General features: G+C 34.8%; 1 protein-coding gene across 2 annotated transcripts in view; it reads left to right on the forward strand.

Moving 5' to 3' along the window:
- The window catches only part of LOC134264598 (uncharacterized), a 53,337-nt gene extending 50,929 nt beyond the window's left edge, over positions 1–2,408 (forward strand). For both annotated transcript variants that reach the window (XM_062746880.1, XM_062746881.1), the window contains exon 19: positions 1,721–2,408. In XM_062746880.1, coding sequence (XP_062602864.1) covers positions 1,721–1,787 — 67 coding nt within the window. In that variant the 3' untranslated portion in view covers positions 1,788–2,408. The remainder of the gene's footprint in view (positions 1–1,720) is intronic.
- Positions 2,409–12,532: the final 10,124 nt, after the last annotated feature.

Consider the following 12,532-nt stretch of genomic DNA (forward strand, 5'->3'; position numbering starts at 1 on the left):
ACATGAAAGGAAAATATTTTTCCGAAATTTAGCTTTGATTTCCTAAAAAAAAAAAAAAATAACTTGAAAATTGGCCAGATCAGTAGCCCTTTTCACAAAAAATCTTACGACTAAGATTATTTTTTTCCAATTCTTCTATATTTATCTAAATTGTAGTAGGTTACAAAAAATCTTATATTTCTGTTACATTGCAGTAAACTGTGAATTGTTCATCTGAAAAAATAATTTTCTTCTTTAACAAAAGAAAAATCAAAGCTGTCAAATTTTAATCTTAGTCGTAAGAATTTTTGTGAAAAAGGCTACTGACATTTGGTTCAAAATAGTACATTTTTAAACACGTTTTTCCAAAAATTTTCTATCTCTGGGTCTTCTCTCCATGATTTTGAAATGCTTTGTGCGTGTATTTTAATACAAAGAAACGAATACACTTTTTTAAAAAATGGAAAAGAGACCCAGAGACACGAAAATTGAACTTTTTCCCAACAAATCCAAATGTGTGAATGTTCAGTGCACTCGAAGCGAAAAGTTTTTGGTTCGAGCCTGGCATGAGGCGTTAATTTTTTATGCGCCCGGATCGATAAATGTGAGGCGTATATTGTTTTTGTCCTGTCTGTTTATCTGTTTGTTTGTCTGTCTGTCTGTTGAAAACCATAACCTTCGCCATAACTTTTGAACCATAGGAGATATAGACTTCATATGTGGTATGCATACTCCACTACTAAAGTTCTTTCAAATAAAATTAAAAATGTTTATACATCACAATTAATATTTTTACCGTTTTATCACAGGCACATTTTTCAGTAATAAATTTTTAACACATAGTCCTATAATAATGTAACAGGGTGACAATTTGTTGTTTTTATTTTATTTAGAATAATAAGTCCATTTAAATTAGCACAGCTAATATAGTAAGATACTGTAGTAGATAAGATGGCTGCAGTAGAATTCCATTCATTCATAATCCGGCCATTTATTCATAACTGATCATTCATTGTCATCGTGTTTGTATTGTATTATTGCCTGTCCGGTGTTCCGTGCCACGTGAGTATATAGTTGTCACGTGATTATCTTGAGGTATATTATTATCCTAAATGAGAGTGGTAGAACCAGTATATGAGGTGTGGTAGTTATGTACGCGTGTGTGAGTCCTAATATACTAGTAAATACTTAGGCACGGACTGTACCTTTTTAATCTTAAATTGACGAAACTTAAGTTTGATGTTCTCCTGCGTGAAATCTATAATAGCAGTTTACCTAAGAAATTCTTTACAGAATCTTAGTCCTTATTGCCGTGACTGGTAGGAATAATTTAATATTAGTACTGATTTTAAACTATTGAAATTAAATACTAGTAAATATTACTGTCAGTGAAGTTGTACGAGTATGTCATTTTCATTTCAGGTCACCTTTGTTTATACTTCGTTTATTTCACATTCCATGGTAATTGTCAATAAAATATAAGAACCTTCATTTGAGGCATTGTGATTTCATTTCCAGTGATGGAAGACCCCGTGACAATAATTAACACTACTATGGTTAAAAACTTATTCCAGTGGTTTTTATCTAGGACTCCATTTTACTTCATCACTCTCACGCAAAATGCACAACTGGGGATATAAAACAAATATCCAATGAGACATTTCAACGAGATAAACCTGTGATAAAATGTTATGCATTTATTGATGAATCGAAGCTTATTTCTCACAATTTTATATTACAGGGAGAATGTAGATGCTCAGGACCTGCAGAAATTGTTGAAAAGTCTCCAGTCAAAGATCAGCAAATGAGCAACTCGAATTGTTTATATAATCCATAAAGAAAACTGGTGTATCACAAATATATACACAGAATGCATAAACCCAAACATGACTAATAGGAAAGCCTTAAGAGAGCTATTAATATAACTCATTTCTTTATTTGTAAAAAATAGAAGGTTTGATATATGTAAGTTGTACTTTAATGTGTAATTTTCTTTTCTCACTGGGTACATATGTACATATCACCTTTTGAGTTAACGGGGCAATAAAGTTGAAAAAAGTAGTATATCAACAGCTTTTGTCAAAATTCATCATTTTCAAGATATAGATATTCAATGTCATCGTCAGCGAGTATACCGCTTATCATTAACCCCCGCTTTCACGAAAGCAAGGGAACATTAAATCTCATTCGTATGTCCGTCCGTCAAAAATACTTGAACCTTTAATTGCTCATTAATTTTGATTTAGCTGAGCAGCTGGAGCTATGACTTTCATATTTCACTTGTGTATTCCTTGTGACTAGACCTTTCTTTCTTAATTTGATCTTGACCTTGTCATTTGACCCACTTTTACACCAAAAATTTACACTTTTACTTTAGCCATAACTTTTGAAGACTAGATACTAGGACATATTTCACATCTGTATTTTTTGTTACAGATTGTTTTTGTTTATTAACATCAAATACGTCTCTATGCACCTGTTATAAGATTGAGAACTTTTAACTATTTTACTCTGCTTAGAAAATTGTGAATATTTTTCTGAATAATCGGAATACTTTTTCACAAAACGTCTTGCGACCAAGACTAAAGTTTCACCACTCTGTAATTCTTGATCTAATAAAGATATTGTTTTCCTAATTAATTAATTGCAATTCAATAATAGAATATTAATAAAATGTTATAGAAAAATATTTTTTGCAGCTTAGGTATTTGTTGTAGAATGGGGAATAATTTTAGTTGGTCGTAAGATTATTTATGAAAAGGGCCACAGTACGTTTAACTTCCTTCTCACCAAAATATTGTCAGTTATCAATTTCACTTCCTGCACTAATCCTGTTGCTGTCGATGGTGTTGAAATTGTCTGATAAGACTTAATTTAACCAGGGACCTTTACTAGTATACTAACAAGTATATTTATATGTCCCTGATATAACACTTGCATTTTGTCTTAAAAAAAAACACAACTTACAAGCAAATTCAAAGAATTGTGGCCTCCCGCTTTCGGTTTCTTTGTGGATGAGATGTTATTTTTTATGACATATATATGAACATCCTATCATATGTCATTAATTTAGAATTATCATTGAAGTTGATTATTTTTGAAGGATGAAAACCCTAATCCTGACCGTTAAAAAGTTATGGCCAAAGTAAAAACTTTTTTTAAAAGTAAGTCAACTCCAAGATCAAGATCAAAAGGTCAAATTTATTTTTATTCAATGAAAGGTTTTCTCACAAGGATTGCATATGTGAAGTATGAAAGCCCTAGCCCTTACTGTTCAAAAGTTATGGTCAAGGTAAAAGTTTTTTCAAAAGTACGTAAATCTTTAAGGTCAAGATTGTTGATATCCAATGAAAGGACTTGCCACAAAGAATACATATATGAAATATAAAAGTCCTAGTATCTACCGTTCAAAAGTTGTGACCAAAGTTAAACTTTTTTAAAAAAGAAGTTAAAACTCCAAGGTCAGAGGGTCAAAGTTGATGGTATCCAATAAAAAGTCTTCTCTAAAAGATTACATATGTTGTGACCAAGGTTAAATTTTTTAAAAAGTAGTTAAAACTCCAGGGTCAAGGTCAAAGGGTTAAAATTATTGGTATCCAATGAAAGGTTTTCTCACAAGTATTACATATGTGAAGTACGAAAGCCTTAGTCCTCAACGTTCAAAAGATATGGTCAAGGTTAACGTTTTTTCATAAGTACGTATATCTCTACGTTCAAGGTCAAAAGGTCAAGGTTGTTGGTATCCAATGAAATGTCTTGCCACAAGAAATACATACGTGAAATATAAAAGTCTAAGTATCTACTGTTAAAAAGTTGTGACCAAGGATAAGTTTTTCAAAGTATTTAAAACTCCAGGGTCAAGGTCAAAGGGTTAAAATTATTGGTATCCAATAAAAGGTTTCCTCACAATTATTACATATGTGAAGTACGAAAGCCTTAGTCCGCACCGTTCAAAAGATATGGTCAAGGTTAACGTTTTTTCATAAGTACGTATATCTCCACGTTCAAGGTCAAAAGGTCAAGGTTGTTGGTATCCAATGAAATGTCTTGCCACAAGAAATACATATGTGAGATATAAAAGTCCTAGTATCTACTGTTAAAAAGTTGTGACCAAGGTTAATTTTTTTAAGTAGTTAAAACTCCAGGGTCAAGGTCAAAGGGTTAAAATTATTGGTATCCAATGAAAGGTTTTCTCACAAGTATTACATATGTGAAGTACGAAAGCCTTAGTCCTCACCGTTCAAAAGATATGGTCAAGGTTAAAGTTTTTTCATAAGTACGTAAATCTCCAAGTTCAAGGTCAAAAGGTCAAGGTTGTTGGTATCCAATGAAATGTCTTGCCACAAGAAATATATATGTGAGATATAAAAGTCCTAGTTTCTACTGTTAAAAAGTTGTCACCAAGGTTAATTTTTTTTAAAAGTAGTTAAAACTCGAGGGTCAAGGTAAAAGGGTCAAACTTATTGGTATCCAATGAAAGGTCTTCTCACAAGTATTACATATGTGAAGTACGAAAGCCTTAGTCCTCACCGTTCAAAAGATATGGTCAAGGTTAAAGTTTTTTCATAAGTACGTAAATCTCCAAGGTCAAAAGGTCATGGTTGTTGTTATCCAATGAAAGGTCTTGCCATGTGTTTGTGAAAAACTGATGCCCCTGTATGGCACCATATCAATGTTAAAACTTTTCTTAATTGCAAATTAAATTAATTGGTTCCAAAAGTAGCTTTTTCTCACAGGAAAACAATTGTGATATTTGAAAGTATTTAGCCAATGCTAAAGTTTTCTTTTCAATAAGTACAAAAATTTCCAAGGTCAAGGTCAAAAGGTCCATGTAATTTGGTATCAAATAAAAGGTCTTGCCACATAGAATACTTATGTAGAGCATGAAAGCGCTAGCCCTAGAAGTTCAACAGTTATGGACAAGGTTCATTTTTAAGGTCACCTGAGTAACTCAGGTGACCTATTGCTATCCGTTTTCGTCCGTCGTCGTGCGTCGTGTGTTAACATTTGAACATTTTCAGCTTCTTCTCTGAAACCACTCAACCAATTTCAACCAAATTTAGTATACAGCATCTATGGGTGAAGGGAAACAGAAATTGTGAATTTCATGGTCCCCGCCCCCCTGGGGCATAAGGGGTGGGGCCAAAACCACTAAAATTAGTGCAATCTTTAAAAATCTTTTTCTTTACTCCTGGACATCAAGCAGGCAAACCGATAGCATCAATGTAATGAGCATTGAGTCCTCTACCAAAATTGTGAAATTCATTGCCCCAGGGTCAGGGGTTCTAGTGCTAGGGCGGGGCTTAACAGGTTATATAGTGAAAATGCATTATTTCGTTGAAAATCTTCTTGTCTGCTCCTGGGTATCAAATAAACTATCTAAGTACCAAGTTATGATGAGCAAGAGTGGCACTTCCAGATTTGTGAATTTTATGGCCCCAGGGTCTAGGGTTCTGGTGTTAGGGCGGGGCTCTATAAATTATATAGTGAAAATGCATTTATTCTTTGAAAATCTTCTTCTCTGCTTCTGGGTATTAAATAAACTAACTTAGTACATAGTTATGATGAGCAAGAGTGCCTCTTCCAGATTTGTGAGTTTTATGGCCCCAGGGTCAGGGGTTCTGGTGTTAGGGCGGGGCTCTATAGATTATATAGTGAAAATGCATTTATTCTTTGAAAATCCTCTTCTCTGCTTCTGGGTATTAGATAAACTAACTAAGTACATAGTTATGATGAGCAAGAGTGCCTCTTCCAGATTTGTGAATTTTGTGGCCCCAGGGTCAGGGGTTCTGGTGTTAGGGCGGGGCTCTAGAGATTAAATAGTGAAAATGCATTTATTCTTTGAAAATCTTCTTCTCTGCTTCTGGGTATTAAATAAACTAACTTAGTACATAGTTATGATGAGCAAGAGTGCCTCTTCCAGATTTGTGAGTTTTATGGCCCCAGGGTCAGGGGTTCTGGTGTTAGGGCGGGGCTCTATAGATTATATAGTGAAAATGCATTTATTCTTTGAAAATCCTCTTCTCTGCTTCTGGGTATTAAATAAACTAACTAAGTACATAGTTATGATGAGCAAGAGTGCCTCTTCCAGATTTGTGAATTTTGTGGCCCCAGGGTCAGGGGTTCTGGTGTTAGGGCGGGGCTCTATAGATTATATAGTGAAAATGCATTTATTCTTTGAAAATCTTCTCTGCTTCTGGGTATTAAGTAAACCAACTAAGCACAAAGTTATGATGAGCAAGAGTGCCTTTTCTAAAATAGTGAATTTGATGCCAATGATCCAAGTATATATATTTATGATGAAGAAAGGTGCATCTAGCAAAATGGTTATTTTTATGTCCCGAGGGGTGAGGGGAGGGGGGTACATAGTCTGAAAATAAATTAATGCTTTGAAACCTGTTCTTTGGTATTAATCAACCATTTTATGATAAAATTTGCAAATTTTGAAAAATGTGGCTCCAGGGTCAGTCTTTGAATTTTTTTTGGTGAGGTGCACAAGTGGTTATAAAGTGGAAGAACACTTTCTTTTTGTAACTCTGATCTACCTCTGGGTATTGAGTAAGTAGAGTATTTTTAATTATGATAAGCAATGGTGCCTCTCTCAAAATTGTGAATTTCATGGCCTCTGGTTTAAAACACAAACCAAATTTAATTGTTTGAAAGTTGATACACAATACTCAGGTGACCTATAAGGCACGTGGGCCTCTTGTTTTTAAAGTAGGTCAGACTCCAAGGTCAGGGTCGAAGGGTAAAAGAAGTTCTCATTATGAAATGAAAAGTCTTGTCACAAAGATTAAATATGTAAAGTATGAAAGCACTAGCCCTAAGCCTTTACAAGTTATGGACAAGGTTTGCTTATTACAGTAGGTCAATCTCAAAGGGTCAAAGATCTCGGTATCCAATGAATGTTTTTCTTACAAGGATAACATATATGAAGTATGAAAGCCCTTTCCCTTCTAAAGTTATGGCCAAGGTTAAAGTTTTTATCACAAGTACGGAAATCTACAAGGTCAAGGGGTCAAGGTTGTTGGGTATCCAATGAAGGGCTTTCAACAAAGATTACATATGTGAAGCATAAATGTCCTGGTATCTACTGTTTACAAGATATGGCAAAAGTCCAAGTTTTACATTTTCATGTTAAAGTGGCAAGGTCAAGGTCAAAAGGTCAAATTTGGTGATATCCAAAAGAAGGTCTTGTCACAAGGAATACACATGTGAAATATGAAAGTCATAGCTCCACTAAATCAGAAGTTATGGGCAAGGTTCAAGTTTTTTCGGACAAAGAGAGACAGACAGACGGACGGACACGACAAAAACTATATTACGGGGGCATAAAAATTGACTTACTTGAAAAAGTTGACGAGCAAGAAAAAGGAACATTTACCAAACTTGAAAATCCCATGTCCTTTAACGGAGAGGGGGGGGGGGGGTGGTTAGAGGCTAACTTTTTCAATACCTACTTCTTTCAGTACCAATTTCTTTTGCATTCAATGCTACATTTTCCAGTAGTATTTAGGGGAGGGGAAGGAGAAACCAGCCTTTCAATGAATATTTCTAATAGTAAAGGTAATGTTTGGGAAAAAGTGGGGAGAGGCTCTCCCCAGCCCCCCCCCCCCCTCCTTGTTTCTACGTGCCTGGATATCAAAACACCTCGTGAGTCACAGAGATGCTGGTTACCCTGCATTGGCAAACACTGCAGGAACGTGGAAAGAGTGCCAAGTTAATTTTAAGATCCAAAGTGGACTAGTCAGAATTGAAACATCTGCATGATCTAGACAAATTAGCCGTGATATGGGAGAACATTCCTTGGAGTTACATGTACCATCTAGCAACAGCCAAGTTCGGAAATAATCCCTCTACCCCAGGACCATCAGCGACTGGAATCCTCTGCCCACTGACATAGCAACATCTAACAGCCTTAATGATGTCTTCAGGGCCCGCTAACTTGATTGAATTGATCAAGTTGTTTTACTTGCATTTTGGAATTGTTAAGCACTTATTATGCCCCCGTAAACGAAGTTTCGGGGGTCTATAGTTTTTGTCGTTTCCCTCTGTCTGTCTGTCTGTCTCTCTGTTTGTCTGTTTGTCCGAAAAAACTTTAGCCTTGCCCATAACTTTTGATTTAGTGGAGCTATGACTTTCATTTTTCATATGTGTATTCCTTGTGACAAGACCTTTCTTTGGGTACCACCAAATTTGACGTTTTTACCTTGACCTTGGAGTTTGACCCACTTTTACATGAGAATTTTAAAATTTTACTTTGGCCATATCTTTTGAACAGTAGATACCAGTACATTTATACTTCACATATGTAATGTTTGTTAAAAGACCTTTCACTGCATGATACCAACAATCTTGACCATTTGACCTTGTAGATTTCCGTACTGATATTGTGTGTTTTTTCTTATATGGGGTGTCAAAAACCAAGGCGCACGCGGACGCTAAACATAGAAAAAACTTGGAATGGCCTAAGGGATAGGGCTTTCATACTTCATATATGTAATTCTTGTGGGAAGCCATTTCATTGGATACCAAAAACTTTGACCCTTTGACCTTGACCTTTTAAAAAGTTAGGGCTAGTACTTTCATACTTTACATATTTGATCCTTGTGACAAGATTTTTCATTTGATAACAATAACTTTGACCCTTAGTCCTTGACCTTTGAGTTTGACCTACTTTTTAAGAACGTTGACCTTAACTTTTAAAGAGTTAGGGCTAGTACTTTCATACTCTACATAGGTATTTTATGTGGCAAAACCTTTCATCTGATAATAATTACTTTGACCTTTTGACCTTGGAGATTTTTGTCCTTATTAAAAAACTTTAACAATAGCTTACTTTCAAATTTCACAATTGTTTTCCAGTGAGAATACCCTACTTTTGTTACCATTCAATTATATTTGCATTTAAGAAAAGTTTGATCTTTGCTATATTGTTATACGGGGGCATCAGAATTTTATAAGCACATCTTGTTTTTTATGTCCTCGTAAATGTTTCGGGGTATATAGTTTTTATCGTGTCCGTCTGTCTGTCTTGCTGTCTCTCTGTTTGTTTGTCCGCAAAAACTTTAACCTTGTCCATAACTTTTGATTTAGTGGAACTTTGACATTGAAATTTCACATGTGTATTTCTTGTGACAAGGTCTTCTTTTAGGTACCACCAAATTTGACATTTTGACCTTGACCTTGAGGTTTGACCCACTTTTACACAAAAATTTTGAACTTTTACATTGGCCATATCTTTTGAACAGTACAAACCAGGACATTCCTTTACATATGTATTGATTATGGCAAGGCCTTCCATTGGATATCACCAAACTAGACCTTTTGACCTTGACCTCGGAGATCTACGTGCTTATGAAAAAACTTAAACCTTGACCATAACTTTCGAACAGAAAGTGCTAAGGCTTTCATACTTCACATATGTAATTCTTGTGAAGAGACGCTTCATTGTGTACCAAGAACCTTGACCCTTTGACCTTGGAGTTTGACCTACTTAAAAAATACAGCCTTGACCATAATTTTTGAAGGTTTAGGACTAGGACTTCCATAGTTCACATATTTAATTCTCGTGACAAGACCCTTTCTTTTACCAAGAACCTTGACACTTTGACCTTGACCTTTGAGTTTTACCCTTTTTATACAAAAATTCCAAACTTTTACTTTGACCCTAGTTTTTAAACGGTAGATACTAGGAATTTCATATTTAAAATAATTAATTCTTAATGGCAAGACCTATCATTTGAAAACAACAATTTTGACCTTGACCTTAGAGATTTCCGTACTAACAAAAAAACTTTAACCTTGGTCATAACTCTGGAACGGTAACGGGTAGGGCTTTCATATTTCAAATTTCATTGGATATCAAGAACCTTTACCCTTTGACCATGGAGTTTGACCTTTCTTTTACAAACTTTAAACTTGGTCACTACTTTTGAAAAGTGAGGGCCAGCGCTTTCATACTTCCCATTTCTTTTGAAAAGGCCTTACTTTAGCAGGTCTGGACGATTTCTAAATATGGAAGTCAAGAACGATAATCGTGAATTGCTAAAATTGCACAAGAATAAACAAGTAGACAATCTTCCTGACCAATCAGATAATGGCATTTAGACAAAACCAAGAGAAAATAAATAAAACACTTGGTTTTTAAGTTTTTTGCAAAAAAAAAAGATTTTTTAGAACAAACTTTTCGAAAACTGTATCATATTTAGGAATGATTTAATATATTTGACAATTCTACCGTGAACAAACACAACTTGAAAGCTTACATTGTAAGATAAATTCTAAGTGGGATTAAAAATCTGTCAATATATGCAAGGTAGCAATCCAAAATAACTTGTGTTAAGAGCGATGTACGGCCAACTTTAGTGCAGTGAGAACAAAATGTAAACACTTCTTCAAATGGCTAAAGTACATTATATTTTGATCAAATTCTAAACCCTTATGATAAAGATACAATAAATATGCATAACTGAATGCATGTTGTGCATATATAATCTATACTTTTGCAGAAAAATTTGCTTTTGATATGCTCCTTAGAACTGCGCAGCTATAGAATTCAGCAAAGCCTTAAAAAATCCAAAAAAAAGAATTCGCAAACTGTGCATTAATGGTCTCTCTACAACCATTTGTTGAGAAAATGTCTAAATTTTGCACCTTTAAATGATAATTTCAAGTTCAAAACTATGTATCGTTGTCTTCAAAAAGAGTGTAAAAAACCATGAAAGTAGTTCAAGGATAGCAGCACGTGGTCTATTTTTAGCATAGAATTTTGTTTTCCAGACCTCTTTTTAATATGGAGGGACATAGCTATCTTTAAACGTAGAAGACAATTACAGTTGCAAAATATTTCAAATAATATGAACACTTTTAAAAGAGGAAATGTGTTATAGTGTTTCTTGAAGTTATTTTTTTGCCCCGCCATGATTATGGCCGGGGCATATAGTGTTTGTCATGTCCGTGTTCCGTCCTTCCGTCACACTTTGCGTTTAGCTCTGTTCAAGCTAAGTTTTAAAGAAACTATCCAAGACATTTTCATCAAACTTCATATGCTGATAGATATTGATGAGAGCTATGCAACTGCATCAATTTTTTTTTTACCTTGACCTTTCTTTTGACCTTGAACTCACTTTTCTTAAATTAGTGTTTAGCTTGAACTCAATTTTCTTAAATTAGTGTTTAGCTCAGTTTAAAACATACCATTCAAGATGGTGTTATTAAACTTCACTTGTTATTACAAACTTGCACGGATGATGCATCTAGGGATGAACACTACCAGAATTGCTTCGGATGCTGGATCTGACCTACATTTTCCAGATAAGTAAACAGAATAATGTTTTTGGAGCAGGTCCATTTCCAAGGAACTATAAGCCCTAGTAGACTTAGACCAACCTTGCATAGATGATGCATCTTAAGATGGACACTACCAGAATTGCTTCGGATGCTGGATCTGACCTACATTTTCCAGATGAGTGATCAGGTTAAAGTTTTTGGAGCAGGTCCATTACTAAGGAACTATAAGCCCTACTTAGACCAAACTTGCATGGATGATGCATCTAGGGATGAACACTACCAGACTTGCTTCGGAGGCTGGATCTGAACTATATTTTCATTCCCAAGTAACTATAAGCCCTGTCTGAACCAAACTTGCATGGATGATGCATCTAGGGATGGACACTACCAGACTTGCTTCGGGTGCTGGAACTGACCTATATTTTCATTCCAAAATAACTATTAGCCCTGCCTGAACCAAACTTGCATGGATGATGCATCTAGGGATGGACACTACCAGACTTGCTTCTGATGCTGGATCTGACCTATATTTTCATTCCTAAGTAACTATAAGCCCTACCTGAACCAAACTGATCAAATTTTGTACACATACAAATTTTCATGTTGCTTAACTAATATATCCTCGGCGAGGCATTCATGTCCTATGGACATCTTTCTAGTTTTAGTATTATTATCGAACAGTTGTTAAATAGTGTACCTATTGATATAAAAAAAATCTTAAACTCTTTGATTCCAGGTAAGGAAAAATGAGCACCACCAAAGTTAAGTGATCAAAAAGTTCGCAATCGAACTATCTCTATACATGTCAGTGTATCTACAAAATCACAATTCAGATTAGAAACAAATTTGGTGCACACATAGCCAAACACAAGTTCTATAAATAGCATATGCTGAATAAAGTTTTGCTCTCAGTGTGAAAATGACGTCATTATGCAGGTACTTGTGACGAAAAATGGTTGTTTCAGTGGAACTCGTTTAACAAATGACTAAAATATTTATGATATATCTTGGAAATGCCTATGAAGTAGCGTATGAGATTTTGTTTACAGTGTATAAGACAAATGACTTCCTTTAAATTCAATCAATGATTGGATAGATCGTTTTAGTGAAGGAAGGCAGATGGTTAATAGATATGATACTTGTTATGTTGCCCGGTGAAAGCAAGTTTCAAAAGGGATGTGTTTTTAAATAATTAAGCAATATGCTATCAAAGACCCCCAATTTACACTTTGAAAAATACTTGAAAATTTCAACAATAATA

Source organism: Saccostrea cucullata, unplaced genomic scaffold (assembly GCF_032062105.1).
Source record: "Saccostrea cucullata isolate Sc308-1 unplaced genomic scaffold, CSIRO_AGI_Scuc_v1 ctg629, whole genome shotgun sequence".
In the NCBI taxonomy this organism is placed as follows: domain Eukaryota; kingdom Metazoa; phylum Mollusca; class Bivalvia; order Ostreida; family Ostreidae; genus Saccostrea; species Saccostrea cuccullata.